Below are 24,835 nucleotides of genomic sequence, written 5' to 3' on the forward strand. Positions count from 1 at the left end.
CTCTTATGATGTCTGCAGCAGATGCAATGGAGAGGGAGTTTAGCCTCATAACCCAACCAGTCACCAAAACCAGCCTTGTCTGAATCTCTAGAACGAAAGAGATCCCTCATCCTCTTCCTGTTCATAACTTCATAAGACTCCAATTCTCCTACTTGCCCCTCTTCATGGGTCCGCTCTCAAACACGCGATAGCCTATAAACGCAATATCTTTTTGCCCAGAGGGAGGGTGAATGGTTAACACTTGTTTTGATGGTAGAGGGAAATTGGTAATGGGGGCCCATTGCATTACTAAGTGCTGCTGGGAAATAGAGTGGTAGGCTTTCAGTCAGCTAGTCACATGGCCAACCCTGAGCCTGTCTTCCTGTCCATCAGGGGAAAAATGCAACAGATGCGCGTGTGCGCGCACACACACACACACACACACACACACACACACACACATTTATTCATCATCATCATCATCAGTGGAGCCAGATGATAAGCTGATAAACCAGCCTGCCTCTCCTCAGCCCTTCCAGTACAGTTAATGTGGGCTGAGTTATATAATAACCATCAACAGTCCTGGTAGTACAGGTTCCCAGGGAACTTTCTGGATGCGTCCCAAATGGCACCGTGTTCCCGATATAGTGCACTGCTTTTGACCCGAGTAGTGCTGAGCGATTAACCGAAATGTCTGTTAAACAACTCATTTATCACTGTGGGTTCAATTATTTGAATTCCATTTAGTTCGTTTTTCTTCTTCTGTGAGCTCAATGCACACACTGCGCTGCAGTTTCTCTGTGCGACGTAGTAGGGACAGGGTTGGAAATTAACACCCACCAAGAATGTCTATTTCACCAGCCACCTTGGCAGGTGGTCACACAGAGCATTTGGGAAATGTTTTATCATCCAAATTAAAGCCCACATGTAGAAGTCTTTATCCTTGTGTTTCTTTGCCGTTTACATCGTTTTGTTCACACCCTAGCTTGTTTTTCAATGTTAGTTTGAGTTTGTTGCAACTGTCTGCTGCTAGGAAGACACAGCAGTCAGAATTTTTCACAGACAAGCATGTGCCCAAGTTACCACGGTAACAGCCCTTCCCTTAAAGGGGCAGCTGAACATTTTTGTCTCCCCTAATGATTGTGCTTGATTTGAGCATGGATCACTCGCAAAAACCTTTATTCATTAACACTCAAGTATTTTAACACTCAAATACTCAAATATTTGAATTGTTCTCCTAGATTTATTTGTGTGCTTCTACATTTCTACTTCGGAGCACATTATGTACTCCTTGAAAAAAAAAAAAAAATCTGCATATAGCCCTGAACTCTAATAATAAATAAGCTGTATCACTCAGCATTTTGTGGCAGGGCAGGCATGTTGTTGGTTCTTGATGAACAGTTGTAGATCTGTTTCTGTTTTTACTATTGTATTTAAATTATTTATTTTAAAATACATTGGTTAAAAGACGAGGTCACAAAAATGAAATGAAATTAAGCAATATACCCAATTTACTTCTTACTAGTAAAATATATTTTTTTAATCTACCTGCCACCGTGGCTAGTGGGCCAAAAAGTTAATTTCCCACCCTGAGTAGGGAGTTGTAGTTTCCAACAGGCCAATGTTCTACATAGTTTGGTGCAGAAAATATGATAATTAACTACAATGACCATAATCCATTATTTTACGCCTGCTATGTAAGAGACAGAAGAATGAGCGATCAGGAGAGGATACATATAGCACAGTTTCTTTGAGGTATTGGTATTTATTTTTTTGCCATAGCACCACACAGCTGATTCAAATAATCAACTAATCATCAAGCTTTGATAATTTGAATCAGACCTTGGGGTCCTGAGGACCGAGTTTGGGAAACGCTGCCTTATTTACTTTGAACTACTAAAATAGTGATTTAGACTGCATGGGCAGTAGCTCTATAGAGATGATGACATGGAATGAAATAATACAGTCATCAAATGTAATATGCACAACTGATATATTCTATTAAAGTAAAGTAACGTGAATAAATGATGGTTAATAAGTGATGAGCAGTAATGGGTAGTCACTACCATCATGGGACTTCTATAACATTATTATTTTTTTAAATCTGTGTTGTTACAGCATTCAACCCACGTAATGCATAGTGCATTTAATATTGAAAAAAATTATCGAAACAAAATATCATAATTTATTTTTTAACCAACTTTATTTTTTAACCGAGCCATATGGTGCATAAGTACTGCACTATATAGGGAATAGGTTGCCATTTGGGACAAAGCTTTCTGTCATCGCCTGCTTCCTCTGAGGATTGCTTAATTTTTCTGTAGTGTTCTCCACTTCTCATTGAGGCATGGCTGTTTCCATTGAGGCCCCATTTTGTGTGTGTGTGTGTGTGTGTGTGTGTGTGTGTGTGTGTGTGTGTGTGTGTTACTGATAAAACTCATAACTTCATAACATGCCAGTTTGTTCACCCTCTAGGCCAAATCATGTAGTCAAGTCAACCGTGAGTGATAGTTGTCTTTTCTTAAGTAAATAAACAGTGATGACTGGTGAGGGGTTTTGACAGACACAGGTAGTTGTCAGCTAGAGAAAGTAATACAGGTTCAGTTCCTCTTGTTTTGGTTCAACAGGATCAGAGAGTGGAAAAGGACAACACTTTATCTCTGTCCACAAACTGTGGGAGATTTATGTGGTGATTCACAGTGTGTGTGCGCCACACTATTCGTGCTAAGGGTTGCTTTGTGTATTTTCTGAAACAACCCTGTGTATCAGACTTTGACTGGTGCATTTTTGTTAAATATTAATCTTAGTTGGGCCAGTGGTGTGAATGGTATTCCTAGTGGGCTCTCTGTCTCTCAACACACACACACTGTTTCGCCGGCGCGATGAACCGTTCCCTGTGAAGAAGAGAGGGGCTCAATGACTTTACCTTTTTAAAAATGTGTGAACAATTTAAAGAATGCATTGTCACACCCCACTGTCACACACACTGGATGGATAGTCTGTTCCTCGAAACCCATGGTCTCCTGTCAGCTCTAGGCTTGGGGTTTTACTCTGCAGCTTTAGCTGTGTGTGTGTGTGTGTGTGTGTGTGTGTGTGTGTGTGTGTGTGTGCGCTAGCAGGCAGAAACTAACTCTCTGTACCGGGGATGTGCGCTACACAAGGCCTTCTCTATATAGGGCTACTGCTAAATGGATACAGTCAGTTCTGTATTTGCTGCTGTATTAGGTCCAGCTGGGCCTCTGTAAGTAGAGTCAACTGTTTGGGGGAAGTTCCCCTGTGTAGAGGCAGGCAGACACACACATAGTGTGTGTGTGTACCCGCACTAACCTCCTCTCCTGCTGCGCTCCCCTCTCATACAGTATGTCTCTAGAGACAATTTACCAGCCCTCATTGACCATTTTTCTCTATATGGGGAGTTTGGTTGCCTTTAGACATTGTCAAGTGGGATGTTAGCTTGACAGACTGTAGACATTGTCAAGTGGGATGTTAGCTTGACAGACTGTAGACGTTGACAAGTGGGTTGTTAGCTTGACAGACTGTAGACATTGACAAGTGGGATGTTAGCTTGACAGACTGTAGACGTTGACAAGTGGGTTGTTAGCTTGACAGACTGTAGACGTTGACAAGTGGGATGTTAGCTTGACAGACTGTAGACGTTGACAAGTGGGTTGTTAGCTTGACAGACTGTAGACGTTGACAAGTGGGATGTTAGCTTGACAGACTGTAGACGTTGACAAGTGGGATGTTAGCTTGACAGACTGTAGACGTTGACAAGTGGGTTGTTAGCTTGACAGACTGTAGACGTTGACAAGTGGGATGTTAGCTTGACAGACTGTAGACGTTGACAAGTGGGTTGTTAGCTTGACAGACTGTAGACGTTGACAAGTGGGTTGTTAGCTTGACAGACTGTAGACGTTGACAAGTTTGATGTTAGCTTGACAGACTGTAGACGTTGACAAGTGGGTTGTTAGCTTGACAGACTAGACGTTGACAAGTTTGATGTTAGCTTGACAGACTGTAGACGTTGACAAGTGGGATGTTAGCTTGACAGACTGTAGACGTTGACAAGTGGGTTGTTAGCTTGACAGACTGTAGACGTTGACAAGTGGGTTGTTAGCTTGACAGACTGTAGACGTTGACAAGTGGCTTATTAGCTTGACAGACTGTAGACGTTGACAAGTGGCTTGTTAGCTTGACAAACTAGACGTTAACAAGTGGGTTGTTAGCTTGACAGACTGTAGACGTTGACAAGTGGGTTGTTAGCTTGACAGACTGTAGACGTTGACAAGTGGGTTGTTAGCTTGACAGACTGTAGACGTTGACAAGTGGCTTATTAGCTTGACAGACTGTAGACGTTGACAAGTGGCTTGTTAGCTTGACAAACTAGACGTTAACAAGTGGGTTGTTAGCTTGACAGACTGTAGACGTTGACAAGTGGGTTGTTAGCTTGACAGACTGTAGACGTTGACAAGTGGGTTGTTAGCTTGACAGACTGTAGACGTTGACAAGTGTGTTGTTAGCTTGACAGACTGTAGACGTTGACAAGTGTGTTGTTAGCTTGACAGACTGTAGACGTTGACAAGTGTGTTGTTAGCTTGACAGACTGTAGACGTTGACAAGTGTGTTGTTAGCTTGACAGACTGTAGACGTTGACAAGTGTGTTGTTAGCTTGACAGACTGTAGACGTTGACAAGTGTGTTGTTAGCTTGACAGACTGTAGACGTTGACAAGTGGGTTGTTAGCTTGACAGACTGTAGACGTTTACAAGTGGGTTGTTAGCTTGACAGACTGTAGACGTTGACAAGTGGGTTGTTAGCTTGACAGACTGTAGACGTTGACAAGTGTGTTGTTAGCTTGACAGACTGTAGACGTTGACAAGTGGGTTGTTAGCTTGACAGACTGTAGACGTTGACAAGTGGGTTGTTAGCTTGACAGACTGTAGACGTTGACAAGTGGGTTGTTAGCTTGACAGACTGTAGACGTTGACAAGTGTGTTGTTAGCTTGACAGACTAGACGTTAACAAGTGGGATGTTGACAGACTGTAGACGTTGACAAGTGGGATGTTGACAGACTGTCCATATGTTGTGGCTCTCATCTCAGGGGTTAGTCTTGGCTCATTTTAAACTGAAAGCGGAAGTACAGAGTTGGTTGGTTTGACCTCTTCTTCTCAGAAATAGAAGTAGGTGAAATCTAGTATTCTGGGCTACTTCTCCAAGGCACAGTCTGTCAGTCCTTTAAGCCAGCCAGGCTTCCTTTATGTCTTAATGACAGCCGTCTGTCTGCTGCTCTGAGCTGCAGATGGAGATGGACCAGAGTGAGTGGCTGTGTTACTGTCTGTAGTACTACAGTAGATATACACACAGAGCCTGTTACTGTCTGTAGTACTACAGTAGATATACACACAGAGCCTGTTACTGTCTGTAGTACTACAGTAGATATACACACAGAGCCTGTTACTGTCTGTAGTACTACAGTAGATATACACACAGAGCCTGTTACTGTCTGTAGTACTACAGTAGATATACACACAGAGCCTGTTACTGTCTGTAGTACTACAGTAGATATACACACAGAGCCTGTTACTGTCTGTAGTACTACAGTAGATATACACACAGAGCCTGTTACTGTCTGTAGTACTACAGTAGATATACACACAGAGCCTGTTACTGTCTGTAGTACTACAGTAGATATACACGCAGAGCCTGTTACTGTCTGTAGTACTACAGTAGATATACACACAGAGCCTGTTACTGTCTGTAGTACTACAGTAGATATACACGCAGAGCCTGTTACTGTCTGTAGTACTACAGTAGATATACACACAGAGCCTGTTACTGTCTGTAGTATTACAGTAGATATACACACAGAGCCTGTTACTGTCTGTAGTACTACAGTAGATATACACACAGAGCCTGTTACTGTCTGTAGTACTACAGTAGATATACACACAGAGCCTGTTACTGTCTGTAGTACTACAGTAGATATACACACAGAGCCTGTTACTGTCTGTAGTACTACAGTAGATATACACACAGAGCCTGTTACTGTCTGTAGTACTACAGTAGATATACACACAGAGCCTGTTACTGTCTGTAGTACTACAGTAGATATACACACAGCCAGCTAGCCAGTTCCCACATCCCTCCTTATCTGTCAGTGTGCTGGGAGAAAGTCCAGTGGATTAGAGTGAGGCCTGTTCTAATCCGTGAGAACTCTCCTCCTCACACCCTGGGTAGTAGGCTCTCCCACACTGAGGCCCAAATGGCACACTATTCCCTACATAGTGCACTTATTTTGAGCAGGGCCATTATGGGCTCACTATGTAGGGAATACTGTGCGATTTGGGACGCACACAGAGACTGAGACCAGACTGCAATGCACTGCCAGTCCAGAGTAATCGCTCTTACTTAACCCACCCTTCTGCCTCGGCATGTCTCGGAACGGTACAAATCATCCCCTGGCAAGGATACAACTCAGTCAGGGTTGCTCCAGGTCTATGTACACCAGGACTGGGTTATCTCACAGTGGTCTGGGTGGCTCCAGGTCTATGTCCACCAGGACTGGGTCATCTCACAGTGGTCTGGGTGGCTCCAGGTCTATGTCTACCAGGACTGGGTCATCTCACAGTGGTCTGGGTGGCTCCAGGTCTATGTCTACCAGGACTGGGTCATTTCACAGTGGTCTGGGTGGCTCCAGGTCTATGTCCACCAGGACTGGGTCATCTCACAGTGGTCTGGGTGGCTCCAGGTCTATGTCCACCAGGACTGGGTCATCTCTATGGTCCAAGTGGAGCTCAGGTTTGGGTGTTACAGATAATGTACTGTACGCTGAGTAGCTGCCCGTAGCTTAAGCTAGCTAGCTACCTTCCTTAGGTGTTGTGCTATTGTTAGAGGATGGGGTGAGTGCTAGTGGTCTTTCAGATACTGGTTCAAAGACACACACACGCACGCGCGCTCCGTGAGACTGGTATGGTCTTCTTATCAGTGTGTCTTTGATCCTTCCAGTGGCGTTGGAAACCTGCTGCCAGAATAATAAGTCACTCACTGCAGCCCTGCTTTCATTTGACTGTTACATATCTCTGTGTTCATAACTACAAGTCACCAAGTGATTTGTCATCAGAGTGACTCGTATAACAGGGACTGATTGCTCATGTCTATTCTACTATTGTCCCATATTGTTTAGTTTGATAAGGCTCTATATGACCGGTCTGGTGGGTGAGCTCTGGCCTCACCCGTCCTGTTTTCGCCTCTATCTGTCATCTCACTGTCAGTCAGATAATGGATATAGTGCTCTGAATTGATTGAACAATATCTCTTTGCTGAACCCATTGCATTCTGAGAGTGCTGTCTCCCTACACTGCCACAATAACCTTGACTGGGAGTGGGCGTACATAGCCATAGAAATGGACTTACTACAACGGACATTCCTATTCCAGTCAAATATCCGTGGTCTGGAGAGGCTTTGACCATTCTACTAATTCGATTTCTATGGTCCATACAGCACCACTCACTGCCTTCCCTGCCAGTAATCCTGACCACCACAAATCCTTGGAAATGGTAACTAGGCACTCTGATTCCAGCCTTACAGCCATTTCCCCCATCTGTATTAATATTTGATATGTGGAAATGGAAAAGGAATTTATCAATGCCCTCCAGGCCCGGCCCTGTCTCTAGCCAGTAATGTCACGGACCCCTCAGTTCTCATATCCTGGCACACACACACCCACACGAGCATGCACATTCCACACACACACACCTACACACACACACACACACACACCCTAACTGAAAACAACTGTGCCCAGATTACTGCGCTGAAGCTGGGCTTGGGCTAGCTGGAGATGTCCCTAAGGACTGAGAATATCATTTTCCAGAGAGAAAGGAGTGAGAGAGAAACACAAAACATGTTCATTAGATTTTGGATTTGGCTGATCCACCTCTTCTCACACATACACACACACACACTGGAGGGCTTTGGAACGATTGTTGTCATTGGAGGTTGGTTCAGTATGTACGAGGGGGTGAGTTTAGCTGTTTGTCTGAGCCAGTGGTGAGGTTGGGATCAGGTCCTCTGTTGTATCTGGCTCCCTCTGGGCTCCTCTGGGCTGGAGAGGGGTTGTTTTCTGGATGGAGGGATGGAGAGCCTGGCCAACTGCTTGTTTATCTCCATGCCCAGACCAGGAGGAGAATGTTCTATGTGGAGAATGAAGGAGGAGGAGGAAGGAAAGAAGAGTAGAGGGAAGAGGAGGAGGAGGAGGAGAAAGTACAAATAGCAAGGTGTGAGGAGGAGAGGGAGGAGAGGAGAGCCAGGGGTTTGCAATTGCAACACACACAAACTTTCTATGTGGTAAATGAACCGGGTCCAGGGAATAAGCGTGTGATTGTTTGACTGAGAGAGCGTCTGACTGAGTGCAGGGTCAGGCGTGTTGGGATGATGCGGAGGGCAGCTGAAGCCTGACCTGCCTGGCTGTTGGTGTATTACACAGATGAAAGAGCTTCCACGCTGAGCTCCACGTGCCACAGAGAACCACAGGAATTAGCCTGCTCCCAGATCTGTTTGGGCTGCAGGGCCTATAGCCATTAGCCAATGACCACAGGAGTTGGCAAGACGGCACAAACAGATCTGGGACCAGGCTAGTAGGATTTATCTTGGAATCACGTACAGCACCACCTTTTGGCTCCATGTTTCCTTGTTGAAGGAAGGAACCTGTCTGACGTTCTGCTCTGTGTGCTATGGCCTGGTGCTCCACTGTGGTCTTAGGTTGTTAAACTTAGCCCTTGTGGTCACTGGTCAAACCTGAAGTAGGACACCTTGTGACTTGGAGAGCAGGGAGGAACTGGTTTGCTACCACAAAGTCTCTCTCTCTTGTTGAATTTAATACGGGAGAGGCCAGTGACCCGGCCGATGACACTGTTATAGCTAACCATTCTGGGTGTGTTAGTGATTTCATTAAAGGGCTAATGCATTCTGAGCTATTTTGCACATGCGCTTAATCTAGTCCACATTCAGGTCACAGGTCGTGTTTTGCAATGCACAAACAAACACCTGTGTTGTATTCTAAGCAGCAATGCGCTAAATGTGTATTTTGTGGTTAGCCAGCGTGGGGAGAGAAGATAAGGTGTACAGAGGCAGCAGAGGCAAACATGACGAGCATTACAAACCTCCCTCTTCACTTCTCTCACACTTTGACTGGATGGCACATTTTTTTTGTTGCAAGATTTATTTTTGAATTCTGAAGGGTGGCACAGAAAACTTTTAAAGGGAAATTTCAAACATTTTCAACTTCATATTCATCATCTCCAGCATCACCCCAACATCAATATGTGTGAAAATGGCACGTTTCTATGTTTTGTAGTAAAAAAGATAGCGGAAGAAAAGTGTTTCCAATGACATCATCGGTGCGCGTCCTGTGATTTTAACCAATTATGAGGAGGTATTGCCCACTAATTGCCAATTAATTATTATATACTAATTGGTTGAACACTTATCTTCCTCTTATCTTTTTTTTTTACTACAAAATATATAAACTTGCCATTTTCACACGTTGATGTTGGGGTGGTGCTGGAGATGATGAATATGAAGTAGAAAAATTGTGAAATTTCCCTTTAATAATATTGATAGTATGCAGGTGGATAATATATTTCCAAGTCAGTCTTTCCAAAGCTGATGTGTATATGGCCCTGAGACCCCTGATCCTCATTAGAGCTGCCTAATGTCTAATGGCCTCATCTGGGCTAAGAGTGTTTTCAGACCCACCTTCCCTGCTGTGTTTCGATACACAGAACCTGATCCCTCTGGAACCTCCCGGACTCTGACTGGTAATGACTTGGCTTAACGAGTTGCATCTGTGCTTTGGTGACATGGAGGGTCCTCCTGCTGGTGATTTAAGGTGGCTTGAACTTGAATTGACATGGGCTTTATGGCTGTACACAGGTGAAAGACGCACACAGACAGATACTGACATGGAGACACTTTTTCTCTTTCTTCTGTAGAGTAGACCGTGACGCAGAGACACAGGCCAATAGACCACTGTGAGATGACCCAGTCCTGGTGTACATAGACCTGGAGCAACCCTGACTGAGTTGTATCCTTGCCAGGGGATGATTTGTACCGTTCCGAGACATGCCGAGGCAGAAGGGTGGGTTAAGTAAGAGCGATTACTCTGGACTGGCAGTGCATTGCAGTCTGGTCTCAGTCTCCGTGTGCATCCCAAATGGCACCGTGCCTGCCTCTGCCAGCTAAAAGGACAAAATCACTGCTAATGCTACAACTAAAATCTCCGAAAATATTACTCCTTTAGTGCTTTAACCAGGCATTGTTCTCATCCTCATGTAATGCCCCTGGTGCAGATTTCAGAGCACCACCATCCTGACCCCCATCAGTGGATTAAAACTATAATATACTCAACGGAGGTAGAATTTGTGTTTATCTGGGCTGGAAAATAAGGTCATAATGAAAGAAATTGATGTCTCTGACCTTTTTTGTGAAACTGAAGGTTGAACCCTGTCTGCTTTTGGTACCATCTGACCAGGAAGGAATGAGGATGATTAATGACTAGGTTTGTTGACCGATAAGGCCTCCTCCCACCCTATCTCTCTCTCTCTGCCTGCCTGTGTATGTTGAAAAGAAAAGAGATGACGCAACGTTGTGCCAAGCTGATCTGGGGGGGGGGGGGGTGACTGTGGGTGACTCACCTCTATAGGCCAGGGCAGGGCCACACGGGTACTCTCCACCCCAAAACAGTCAACCAACCCCTTACATGACCCCCTGAATAGAGGGAGGAGCTGGCGTTAGTTAGTGAGAGTATAGGAGAGGTGGTGGTTAAAAGGGGCAGGCAGGCTATACCAGTTTCCATGGCTGGGCAGACATTTACGTAACCTGTTGCTGCAGAGGCAACTGTTCAGTGTCAGCTCAGACCCTGTGTGCGCGTGCATAAATTACATGTGTTGATCAGGGTGTTTGGTGACTGGTCGCCCATGTCCTCATGTTTTAGAGTCAGTCTGGCATTGGCACAGTAAAGGTACCCCAGCGTGTGTGTGTGTGTGTGTGTGTGTGTGTGTGTGTGTGTGTGTATATAGAGGTGCACCACGGTGTGTGAAAGTGATACTGATTAGTGTCCCCTCTGGCTCAGCATGCTCTGACCGTGCTGCCACATTTGACTGATGGCCGAGCCCTGGCTGGAATGTGGCGTTCTAACACACACACACACACCACAACCCCCCCTCCACACACACACACACACACACACACACACACACACACACACACACACACACACACACCACAACCCCCCCTCCACACACACACCACAACCCCCCCCCCCCCCCCCCCCCCTCCACACACACACCACAACCCCCCCCTACACACACCACAACCCCCCCCCTCGACACACACACACACACACACACACCACAACCCCCCCTCCACACACACACCACAACCCCCCCCCTCCACACACACACCACAACCCCCCCCCCTACACACACACCACAACCCCCTCCTCCACACACACACCACAACCCCCCCTCCACACACACACCACAACCCCCCCCCTCCACACACACACCACAACCCCCCCTCCACACACACACACCACAACCCCCTCCTCCACACACACACACACACCACAACCCCCCCTCCACACACACACACCACAACCCCCCCTCCACACACACACACCACAACCCCCTCCTCCACACACACACACACACCACAACCCCCCCATCCACACACCTCCCTAACCCCCCCCTCCACACCTCCCTAACCCCCCCTCCACACCTCCCTAACCCCCCCTCCACACCTCCCTAACCCCCCCTCCACACCTCCCTAACCCCCCCCACACCTCCCTAACCCCCCCTCCACACCTCCCTAACCCCCCCTCCACACCTCCCTAACCCCCCCTCCACACCTCTCTAACCCCCCTCCACACCTCCCTAACCCCCCTCCACACCTCCCTAACCCCCCCTCCACACCTCCCTAACCCCCCCTTCCACACCTCCCTAACCCCCCCTCCACACCTCCCTAACCCCCCCTCCACACCTCCCTAACCCCCATCCACACCTCCCTAACCCCCCCTCCACACCTCCCTAACCCCCCCCCACACCTCCCTAACCCCCCCTCCACACCTCCCTAACCCCCCCTCCACACCTCTCTAACCCCCCTCCACACCTCCCTAACCCCCCCTCCACACCTCCCTAACCTAACCATTTTCTTTCTCTCTCCACTGCTTTTATGTGATTCCAGTCCGTGATTTAACACAAAGCTCATTACAGATCATTATAGGAAGACATCTGGTTTTACTATGCTATGATGAAGTCTGACCTTAAAGGGATACTTTGGGTTTTTCCCCCAGAGTCAGATGAACTCGTGGATACCATTTTGATGTCTCTGCGTGCGGTTTGAAGGAAGTTGCTAACTAGCGCTAGCGCAGTTGCTAACTAGCGTGCTAGCAGATACCCATAGACTTCCAGTCATTGTGCTAACGCTAGTTAGCATTGGCTCGCAAAACTACTTCTAACTTCCTTCATACTGGACACAGACATAAAATGGTATCCACAAGTTCATCTGATTCTGGGGAAGTATATAAAGGGCCTCTTTGCCGAAATCCCGAAGTATCTCTTTAACAGTGCCAACCCTCTGGGCCACTAAAATATTTCTAAACCCCAAACATGGAATCTCCATAAAGCAAGTCAAACCTCTAAAACTCACCCTTTTAAATGTACAGCAATGTTTGCTAGTGTTTCCCCGACCACATTGGCCGGTGCATATATGGTTTATGGTGCTGGCCAGCACTGAACTGGTATTCCCATTAAGTTAGAGGGACACAGGCTGTTAAAATAGGACAACATTGTTAGAGAGGAGAGAAGTATGTAGGTTAGCTGGCTAGTCTGTTTGTTTTCTTGGGATTGTTTTTGTTTTCTCAGTTATTCCTGTGTGGTTCATGGCTTGACTAGGCAGGGTTACTGTAAAACACTGTCTTTGACAACTGCTGATGTAAAAAGGGCTTTATGAACACTTGATTGATTGAGTGATTGGTTTATTGATTGATTGGGTCCCGTTGTATACTTTAGGCTGGGTTAAAGGTACCCCAGCGTGTGTGTGTGTGTGTGTGTGTGTGTATAGAGGTGCACCACAGTGTGTGAAAGTGATACTGATTAGTGTCCCCTCTGTAAAGCATTATGTGACAAGACAACTGGGAATGGAATGTGTAATCTATTGATTGATAGATTTTTCTCCTGGTCTCTCCTACAGGATCGTAAGCTGTCTAAGACGGAGCGTCAGAGGTTCAAGGAGGAGGCTGAGATGTTGAAGGGTCTCCAGCACCATAACATTGTACGCTTCTACGACTCCTGGGAGTCTCCCTCCAAAGGAAAGAACTCCAAGTGCATCGTGCTGGTCACAGAGCTCATGACATCAGGCACCCTCAAAACGTTAGTAGTACTGACAAGTTTGTACGATTTTATGCACACACACACACACACACACTAAACATTTTGGGGAACATCCACCTCTCCAGTCGTCAACATCTGCCATCTCACCCCCCCTACTGTTGTTCTCTGCCACCAACAGAGATATGAAAATGTCAAAGGAAATCTCTTCTTGTTATTTTTCCTTTTAGTTAACCTTTTCCTTGTTCCATAACCTTCATATAATGCGTAGCCGCATCTGCTAGTCAAATAGGGCTTTCTGAGTGTTCCATAATAAGCCCTTCACAGCTCTGTGTGAGCCCTGAGAGCAGAGTGGTACCTCTTAACAGGGTGCTATTGTGTTGTGTCGCACCATGCCCAGGACGCATGTCCATCTGCCTACCACCCTGCTGCTAGCTAGTCTACACTCTGTCTGGCACACTAGAGACACACACACACACACACACACACACACACACACACACACACACACACACACACACACACACACACACACACACACACACACACACACACACACAGTCACACACACACACACACAGTCACACACACACACACACACACACACACACACAGTCACACACACACACACACACACACACACAGTCACACACACACACAGTCACACACACACACACACACACACAGTCACTCTCACACACACACACACACACACACACACACACACAGTCACACATTACAAAACCCCTGACAATGGAGAGAGAACAGAACCGGACAGGGCAGCAGGCCAGTCAGGGTTGGGGACCGGCCCAGTGTTCTCTGTGGTTACAATAAAACCTGAATGTAGAGCAGATAGCTACAGTAGGAATGGGCAATGGACAGCATGCCACCCACCACCCCACCTTCCATGGGACCGATGCATTGTGGGAGAGCTGCCCACCTGCCAGCTGCTGCTGATGCAGATTCCTCACATTCTTGATAGAGAGGGAGGGGGATAGACTGAGGTAGAGGGGGATAGACAGACTGACAGAGAGATACAGTGAGGGGGAAGGGGGAGACAGACAGTGAGACAGAGAAAGCGAGGATGGAGAGAGACAGACAGGCATTCAGACAAAGACAAAAGGAGAGGGCGTCAGTGTTTCTGCCTGTCCTGTCGGCCGTGGTGTGGTACAGTACTGACCATGAGGTACTAGTCTGTCTGGGCCCACCACAGGACAGACGGAGCAGCTCAGGACTCTGGACCAGACCAGCAGCTCCCTCCTGTGGAAGAGTCAGTGTGCTGTGTCCCAAACTACTGTACCTTCACTATGGGGACTGTAACACTGTCATGGCCTAGATTATCCACTTCCTGTAACACTGTCATGGCCTAGATTATCCACTTCCTGTAACACTGTCATGGCCTAGATCATCCACTTCCTGTAACACTGTCATGGCCTAGATTATCCACTTCCTGTAACACTGTCATGGCCTAGATCATCCACTTCCTGTAACACTGTCATGGCCTAGATTATCCACTTCCTGTAACACTGTCATGGCCTAGATTATCCACTTCCTGTAACACTGTCATTGTCTAGATCATCCACTTCCTGTAACACTGTCATGGCCTAGATCATCCACTTCCTGTAACACTGTCATGGCCTAGATCATCCACTTCCTGTAACACTGTCTCTGTTATGGAAGCAAGACTTGTATATGGCTATGAATTAAATGTGTGTGGGGGAAAAACAGAAACTATCTTTAAAGCTGAAGGAAGAAAAAGATTAACTGTTGGAAGAAGATGGAAGGAAAAGTCCCATTTGAGGATTGTGTGGATGTTCTTCTCCATGTGGTGCAGTATATTGCCCCTGGACTTGGTTTCCTTGGCAGCATCTTGCATACAGCCCTCTCTCCTAATAGCCGTACAGGCCTGGACCAAGACCAGGGACACATACATACTACAGTACCAGGAGCTGTGCCATACCCTCAGGAGGGCCAGAGCCAGGCACATGGCTGGGTAGGGCGGCAGGCTGGTTGAGCTCACGCCAGCCTGGTCTGGTCTGGTCCACATGGTTATCATCATCACCCACACAGCTGTGTGTGGGGGGGGTGGGTGGTGTGTGTGTGTGTGTGTGTGGGGGGGGGGGGGTTCAACATGGGAGCCTAATCCCAGTGCAGAAAGACAAACAGTGACACATGTCTGGCACTGTAGCACTCAGGGTACTGACCCAGATACACACATGTAGTCTAAATACAGGTGCACGTATACCCACCAGGGATTTGTCTGCCATTGAAATCCTTGGGCGGGCCGCCTAAGCGTTTCTTCGGGCCTCCTAAGTCAAACAGTGTTTTTAGCAATACATTGTTTTCAGTGTAGACTTAAACAACTAAAACCAGGTACAGTATAAAGTATTTAGAAAAGATAATATACCTATATGTATATACAAAATAAAAGCTGGACCGTTGTGGAGAATTGAATTCTCAAAACAATGGATTTAGCAGTATTGATTTTGTTAACATGTTTGAGCAGCAAAATACCGCATTAGCCATGGCAAAATGCAGGGAACTGAAGGAAATTGGCTTAGAAATGCAGAAATGTCTCTACACCGCCAAGATAGGGGGGGGGGCCTCTAAAATTGTAATCTAAAATTCAGCTGCGCCCTCATCCATTGACACACCCCCGCCACGCCCACCACCTAAGGCCATTTTTTATCCTGAAAACACCCTGCGCGTGCACACACACGTGCACACATACACACACGTGCACACATACACACACGTGCACACACACATTTTCACAGACCTGCTACATACGTACCCGGTGTGCTACACTTTCGCAGTTACGGAAATTGTCACGGAATGACAACTTTCTTAGTTACCCCAGACCCATCCACAAACAAAGAGTGGGAGAGAGAAGGAGGAGGGAAAGAAAGAGGAGAGAATGGAAAGGGAGAGGCAGAGCAGGTATCAAGAGGCCTCTCTGTGAATCTTTGTTGTCTGTTGGATGTTGACAGCGTCTTTGGGCTCTGTCACACTGGCTTACCTACCTTGGCACCAGCCTCACACCTCTATCAGCTCCTGGACTTCCATCATAGCAGCCTTACCTCCTCGCTTGTCCTATACCGCATAGCACACACACACACACACACACACACACACACACACACACACACACACACACACACGTACAATAACTTACCTATCAACACACCCCTCCCTCTCAGAGCTGGGACAATCCCAGACTAGACTCTATTAACTCAACACTGTAATGCTGTTTGTGTAGGCTTTATGCTCCAGTGGTGCCTACATCACTCATTTCAGGAATTATTGGACAATTTCTCTTCTCATTAATTGTTATATTTGGACCATTTTTAGAAGCTTTTCTCATTAGATGCTTTAAGACCAATTTTCCATGAATAGGTGTTGAATGAAGGTTCTGAGACAGTAGCGTCCAAAGTGTTTCCAGAGCTTGCCTGTCAACAGCGAAGTCATTGACACAGAACACATCCGTACAAACAAGCATCATTTTAGCGGAAGGAATAACAGTCTTATCTGATTTTAACAAGGCAAAGGGTGTGTTCCAAATGGCACCCTATTCCCATTATATAGGGCACTGCTGGGCCCTGTTCAAAAGTAGTGCACTATAAAGGCAATAGGATGCCATTTGGAACTCAGGCCATAAACTGGTCAGGCCAGAAAAGGTGTTTACAAAGTTAAGCAATGTGCCCCTGGAGTTTAACAAACATATAATCCTTTGTGTGTGCGCTAGGTGTGTGTTTCTGTGTGTGTTCCCTTTTGTGTTTCATTGTTTGTGTATGTCCACCCATCAAGCCTGCGGTGTAGAGAGAGGGAGAGCAAATGAGAGAGAAATAGAATGCCAGTATTAGTCCCTCCTGAGGAGGCACCATGTAATGATGGGTACTACCCATCTCTTCCTGCTTCTCCCCTGCTGCTGCTCTTCCTCCTCCTCTTCCTGCTTCTCCCCTGCTGCTGCTCTTCCTCCTCCTCTTCCTGCTTCTCCCCCTGCTGCTGCTGCTCTTCCTTTTCCTCCCCCTGCTGCTGCTCTTCATCCTCCTCCTGCTTCTCCCCCTGCTGCTGCTCCTCCTCCTCCTGCTTCTCCCCCCCTGCTGCTGCTGCTCTCCCTCCTCCTCCTGCTTCTCCCCCTGCTGCTCCTCCTCCTCCTGCTTCTCCCCCTGCTGCTCCTCCTCCTCCTGCTTCTCCCCCTGCTGCTGCTCTCCCTCCTCCTCCTGCTTCTCCCCCTGCTGCTCCTCCTCCTCCTGCTTCTCCCCCTGCTGCTGCTCTCCCTCCTCCTCCTGCTTCTCCCCCTGCTGCTCCTCTTCCTCCTGCTTCTCCCCCTGCTGCTGCTGCTCCTCCTTCTGCTTCTGCCGCTGCTCTTCATCCTCCTCCCGCTGTTGTTCCTCCTCCTCCTCCTGTTTAGTAGATTGTTGTAATGAGGCTTACTGGACTAAATCCCAATCCATGGCAAGGCTCCAAATGATTTTATTATGCCCCGCCAGGGGCAGGGCAGGGCTGGGCAGGCTAATCTAATGAAAGTGTAGAGGGGAGTAGGGAGAAGGAGATGCTTCCCTATCCTGTCACATGATGCTGAAAGAGCCAGTGTGAATCCCTATTGTACTTGGTAGACAACCATATCTGTTCAACACGACACATTTCTGAATCATGTAACGTTGCACCCTCCTGAACAGACCCTTGAATAGCCAACCATCACCACACCTCTCAGTGAAATACAAACCCCATGATGCAATGCAACCATGATACTGGCCAATATGGCCAATATGGTGTTTAATAGTCTCCATCTGTGGGCTGTGTTCTCTACCAACTCATTTTAATCAACCTGTCACAGCCTGGCCTGTATTGTAGTCCGTATAGCTGAGTTTTTTTTACTATCTAGCAATAGTAGCACCTGTCAACAGCTTTTCTCAGTTTGGATCATGGACGTTTCTGTTGTTGTGGAACAGTAGCTTGAATTGGAGCTCTGTGTATAATTTGGCACATTGACAGAAATGTTGTCCGATGTGCATTGTCTCTGTCAACTAAATGTTATAAAAATGGCATGTGCTCGTCCAGTGTGAGTGATTTGAACACTGGAAGATGTTTAACCGAAACCTAACAATCAGAACACTCAAATAATAACCTATACGGGTCTTCTGTCTCCTGGTACTATGCTCATAGGTCAAAACCGTTTCCTTGTCCCCTTTAGCTCATAACCTGCTACTTTATAAGGATTTATTAGAATGGGGTTAATCTCTTCCATGGGCATTGGGCAGATTACCCAGTCTGGGTTTTGGTAAATGTTGAATATTTAGGCCCTGCTGTTACCCCCGACAGGGGGAGAGAGGGTTGGAGGGAAGGAGAGAGGGAGGCTTAGGAAGAAGTGAAGGCCACTAATGCAATGTTGGACATGCTCTAACACACTCCAAATACTATATACTGAACAAAAATATAAACGCAACATGCAACAATTTCAACGATTTTACTGAGTTACAGTTCATATAAGGAAATCAGTCAATTGAAATAAATTCATTAGGCCCTAATCTATGGATTTCACATGACTGTGCAGGGGCGCAGCCATAGGTGGGCCTGGGAGGGCATAGGCCCACACACTTGGGAGCCAGACCCACCCATTGGGGAGCCAGGCCCAGCCAATCAGAATTAGTTTTTCCCCATAAAAGAGCTTTATTACAGACAGAAATACTCCTCAGTTTCATCAGCTGTCCGGTTGGCTGGTCTCAGACGAATCCCGCAGGTGAAGAAGCCGGACGTGGAGGTCCTGGGCTGGCGTGGTTACACGTGTTTTGAGGCTGGTTAGACGTACTGCCAAATTCTCTAAAACGACGTTGGAGTCTGCTTATGGTAGAGAAATTAACATTAAATTATCTGGCAACAGCTCTAGTGGACATTCCTGCAGTCAGCATGCCAATTGCACGCTCCCTCAAAACTTGTGGCATTGTGTTGTGTGACAAAACTGCACGTTAGTGGCCTTTTATTGTCCCCAGCACAAGGTGCACCTGTGTAATGATCATGCTGTTTAATCAGCTTCTTGAAATGCCACACCTATCAGGTGGATGGATTATCTTGGAAATGAGAAATGCTCACTAACAGAGATGTAAACAAATTTGTGCACACAATTGGAGATAAATAATATTTTTGTGCATATGGAAAATTTCTGGGATCTTTTATTTTAGCTCAAACATGGGACCAACACTTTTTACATGTTGTGTTTTATATTTTTGTTCAGTATAATATTATTTTTGGGCTCCCATTACAACAACTGAAAGGTTTTGTTATCTCCTCTGATATATCCAGATTAATATGTACATCAAGCGGGATCACTGTCCCGTGTAGCTCAGTTGGTAGAGCATGGCGGTTGCAACGCCAGGGTTGTGGGTTCGATTCCCACGGGGGACTAGTATGAAAAATGTATGCACTCACTACTGTAAGTAGCTCTGGATAAGAGCGTCTGCTAAATGACTAAAATGTTAAATCACTCATCGTCATCGATGGGTTGATAATCATTAATCACCTATATCAAAACAATACTTGATAGAAATGTGCTACACCTCATCTCACCACTGTTTTTGTTATTGTAAAAGCGAATTTGTTCTCAACGCTTTACCTTGCGTTTATAATGACAGTAACTTTTACTGGCTAAATGAACGTTTAAATGATGTTTCAGGAATCTGAAGCAGTTCAAAGCGATGAAGATGATAAATCAGCTATATCATATAAAACCAAAACAACACTTGTTAGAAACGTACCACAGTCTCATCACGGTTTGTTCTTAATGTGTTCTAGGTATCTGAAGCGGTTCAAGGTGATGAAGATCAAGGTTCTGCGTAGCTGGTGTCGTCAGATCCTGAAGGGGCTCCACTTCCTCCACACCAGGACCCCTCCCATCATCCACAGGGACCTGAAGTGTGACAACATCTTCATCACCGGTCCCACTGGCTCCGTCAAGATAGGAGACCTGGGATTGGCTACGCTCAAACGGGCCTCCTTCGCCAAGAGTGTCATAGGTACGACCCCAAAGGCTGATTTACTGACCTCTTACCTTTGACCTTCCATCCCAACACCTGTGTCAAAGCCAGACCCCTTCCCTCGTCCCTTCCGACCTCCCCACAGTTGGTTGAATTTAAAATATATTTCCGTTTAAATCGACACCTTCTGGAATGGAATGTGAGAGTTTCGGGTGGATGGGATAGGGCGGGGTAGGAAGAACGGGATAAAAGTAAAATATATTTTAAATTCACTTTTTTTAAAGTGTCGAAGATTCCAACCACTGTTTGTCGTGAGCCGACCACAGGTTTTCAGTGCCAGGCTCTCCCTGACCGCAGCACTCCGTGGGCCTCCAGTTTCCTCCAGAGCTGGTTGTGTTTGACTGATCTCAGGGTGAAACTGGGGAGCCACCCCGGCTCTGCTGTGCCAGCCAGTTCATGTTTTAACAAGGGGAAAACACCTTTTGGTCTCTGTTCCCCCATCTGAAAACAATCAGTTACGTGAGAAAAAAGCTAATTGAAATTCATATTATGCAGGTGAAAGCACTCTAACTTTCCATAAACTGTGGTGTGTTGGAGCTTGTAAATTGCCCTAATGACAGCAGGTCTTTAGCCACATCGTGAAATCCCACAAATGTTGACAATAAACGTGGGTTTTCCCTCTTTTGGGGTAAAAAATAAATTTTCTCTTTGGGTTTGGGTGGAGACCTGTGGTCTGTTTACTTTAAGACTGATTTAAAGTCTAAGATACACATGCTGACAATGATAATGAATGTGTCTGAAATGGCACCCTATTCACTATATAGTGCACTGCATTTGAACAGGACCCATAGGCCTCTGGTCAAAAGTAGTGCACTATATAGGGAATAGGGTGCCATTTCGGATGCACCCAATGTAATATCTCTCTAAAACGTTTTCCTCGTTGGTTTTGTGTTCTCCCCACTCAGCGTTTTAAGATCACCTGATCCGACCATTATATCTGCTCATCTAGCTTTTTTTCCCCTTAATCAACCCTTTTTTCTTTTTTGTTTATCTATGCTCTTGAGTATTTAAAACATGTAGGCTCGCCCTCATTCTGCAGTACTGGATAATAATATAATATGTACTGCAGTCACAGTAAGTGGTTCTGGTAAGTGAAAATCAACATTAAATCAACATTTCAAAAATTCTAAATAATCGTTTTTCTGTGTAAGACCTTTGCTTTACACCAGTGTCACAAGGTGCACAGAACAGGGCTGTTTAGTTCAGTCAATAGCTATGGGATAGGCTTATCTCGGGGCCTAACCAATCTACTCTAACCTTTGCTTCCAACAGGTCAACTAACAGGTAAGTGACACTAAGACATGTATCCTGTTTCTGTGAGAAAGGTGAGGTTTTGACACAAGTTAGTTCCATAGCTATGTTGATAACCACACCAGTAGGACAAATGTAGTCATAAAGGCCCACGATTGGCTATTTCAGACTCATCTGTTACAAAGCTATCCAATCAGGCGTTTGTGTCTGGATGGGGAGGGGATTGAACGTACATTTACTTGTCTGTCTGGCTAACAGCCTGTCGTCCTCTCAACCCCTCTCCTGTTTGAGTCTTCTCTGACCAGACTAAAGCTCTCAATTGCTTGATTCCAAGGTACCAACACAAGGGCCTATCAGCATGTTCTGTGCACCTGTCCCCCCTTCTCTCTTAGCCCCAATAAAAGGCCTTACAGAGAAGAACTTGTGCTTGTTTCACTTCTGACTAAACTGAAGCCAGCTTCCCCCTTCTCTTTTTTTATTTTTTTATTTTCTCTTTATTTTGCTCCCCCCATTCCCCCTCTCCGCTCTCTCTCCTGTCTCTCTCCTCGCAGGTGGTACGCCGGCGGCCTGTCCCGTGGCTTCGTCCTTTCCTACTCCTCTCTTCTCTGGCCCTCCTGGGTGAGTTAGGCCAGAGGAGACACAGCAGTGTGAGGCACAGAGAGTTCTGAACCCGTTCCGTTTTGATCCGTTTCAAGGTACCCCAGAGTTCATGGCCCCTGAGATGTATGAGGAGAAGTATGACGAGTCAGTGGATGTGTATGCCTTTGGGATGTGCATGCTGGAGATGGCCACCTCAGAGTACCCCTACTCCGAGTGCCAGAACGCTGCACAGATCTACCGCCGAGTCACCAGCGTAAGTGTCCTCCTTGGTCCAGCCCCTCCCCCCTCCATCCTCTCTGTCTCCCCTTCTGAATGTCTCTGCCAATTACACTCTGTCTTTCTTCTTCTATACTTCCTCTCTTCCTCGCCTCTTTTCCACCCTCTCAAGTTTTCTTCTCTTCAGTCTCGCTCTCTCTCTCTTTCTCTCTCTCTCTCTCTGTCTCTCTCGCTCTCTCTGTCTCTCTCTCTCTTTCTTTCTCTGTCTCTCTCTTTCTTTCTGTCTCTGTCTATCTCTCTGTCTCTCTGTCTCTCTGTCTGTCTGTCTCTGTTTCTCTCTCTGTCTCTCTCTGTCTCTCTCTGTCTCTCTCTGTCTCTCTCTGTCTCTCTCTGTCTCTGTTTCTCTCTCTGTCTCTCTCTCTCATTCCCCTGGGCTGCAGTCAGTCAGTCTCACATATACTAGGCCTGTATGGTTTGTTCTTTATGAGCTCAGTCCATCATAAAGCTGATGTTTGATCACTGGGGAGGAGGACTCTCCCTGGGGGCAGAGAGGTTACCAACATACACACCCTCCTTGCTTTGTGCCGCCAGGCATATAATTTACGATGTTGAGATTGGGAAACATTCGCCTCCGCAGTTTTGCAATGACTTACACCCGTCAGATGTCTGCCATAGCTGTTGAACTTGGACTCTGACACTGAAGGAGGTTTTTTTTGTTTATTTTTGTGCTCAGATGGTCTAGCTTTGATATGGTCAGATTTTTACAAGGTTTCAACTGTCAAAACTACTAATGGAATTAATAACTAATAATGATGATGTGTGTCTGTAATATGATCATCTGTTGCTAGTCTGGTTGCCAGGGAAAGAGCGCTTCACTCCGCTACAGGAACCAGGCCTGTATTCACATGACATTTTATTTGTTATCATTGAGATGTTTCCAATAGGTCCCTATGTGCTGATCTGGCACGTTGCTGATTTGTTACACGTATAGATCCGGAGACCTAGCTGACCCAATTAGTATTACTATTACCAAGCACTGAGAACGAGGAAGGCCTTCCTGAGTGCAGAGAGGACATTTGAGTCTTCTTGTTATTCCCCATCGTCAGTGGCTGTGCGACGAGGCATGGCCCTCCTGTGCTAACCTGTTCCCAGATCTGTTGGTGCCGTCTCGCCAACTCCTATGGTCATTGACTGCACAAACAGATGTGGGACCAGGCTAGTCCTGTGCTTGCTGCCTCTCCTCTGTATAACCCCTCCTTAGGTCCCTTCACCACCCCACCTCTCTTCAGCTCATCTGTTAACTGATGACCTTTCATTTTTCTATTTTCTCGTTCCTCTAATTGGGTTGTTTACTCTCCTCTCCTCTCCTGGGAAAATAGAAGCAGTCATGAGCTCCGTCTGGTTTAGTTGGAGCCGTGGCCACAGTCATATGATGCTACTGCTATAGATGGATGGAGAGGGAGGCATTCTGGCTGTCCCAAATGGCACCCTATTTCCTATGTACAGTAGTGCACTACTTTTGACCAGGGCCCATGGCACCCTAGGGGACAAACCCAGAGGCTCAGTGAGGGATTCTGTGAAGGGGTTGTTTTGTGGTCACCAGTAGGGGGAGATGGTGGGTCTACTGTGCTGTGGTATGTTGTCATTTTGAGAGAAGTAGAGGGGAAACCTGTCTGCATTCCATGCTTCCTCGGCTGCTTCTGTAGATTACAGACTGTTCTGTGATTCGTCCAGACAGCCTTTTCTGAGCTCAAATCTCTGAATTCCTCAGTCAACCAGTAAAGCCAGTATAGGTAGGCTAACCCCCACACTGGTGAAATCATTCTGCAGGAAGAGCAATCCTGAAATACTCTAAATACCATGGAGGTTTTGTTTTACGTTGTTCTCTTCCGAATCACATTTGTTCAAGGCTGGTTGAGATATTTATTTCAGTTATTTCCTGTCACTGAGGCTTTTACCTAAAACCTAGGCCTCAGTCGTCCTCAGTGTCAGCCAGTCTCTCTCTGTGTCATTTCCCCTCACAGAGTCCCATACACTCACTGACTCCCCCTCCTCACAGAGTCCCATACGCTCACTGACTCCCCCCTCTTCAGAGTCCCATACGCTCACTGACTCCCCCCTCCTCAGAGTCCCATACGCTCACTGACTCCCCCCTCTTCAGAGTCCCATACGCTCACTGACTCCCCCCTCTTCAGAGTCCCATACGCTCACTGACTCCCCCCTCTTCAGAGTCCCATACGCTCACTGACTCCCCCCTCTTCAGAGTCCCATACGCTCACTGACTCCCCCCTCCTCACTGACCCCCTCCTCACAGGATATCCTGTTCATCCTAAGGGGCCACAGAATCCCAGGGCGAGAGGGAGCGA

At 46.6% G+C, this 24,835-nt stretch overlaps 1 protein-coding gene across 1 annotated transcript in view; it reads left to right on the plus strand.

Moving 5' to 3' along the window:
- Positions 1-24,835, plus strand: part of LOC311120732 (serine/threonine-protein kinase WNK1-like) — a gene marked incomplete at its 5' end in the record, with an annotated part of 118,521 nt that overhangs the window by 27,384 nt on the left and 66,302 nt on the right. Inside the window, 3 exons of the mRNA XM_084195310.1 lie at positions 13,232-13,410; positions 20,161-20,381; positions 22,349-22,506. Coding sequence (XP_084051436.1) covers positions 13,232-13,410; positions 20,161-20,381; positions 22,349-22,506 — 558 coding nt within the window. The remainder of the gene's footprint in view (positions 1-13,231; positions 13,411-20,160; positions 20,382-22,348; positions 22,507-24,835) is intronic.

This window comes from Coregonus lavaretus (genome assembly GCF_964263955.1).
Source record: "Coregonus lavaretus genome assembly, contig: HAP1_SCAFFOLD_717, whole genome shotgun sequence".
Lineage (NCBI taxonomy): Eukaryota > Metazoa > Chordata > Actinopteri > Salmoniformes > Salmonidae > Coregonus > Coregonus lavaretus.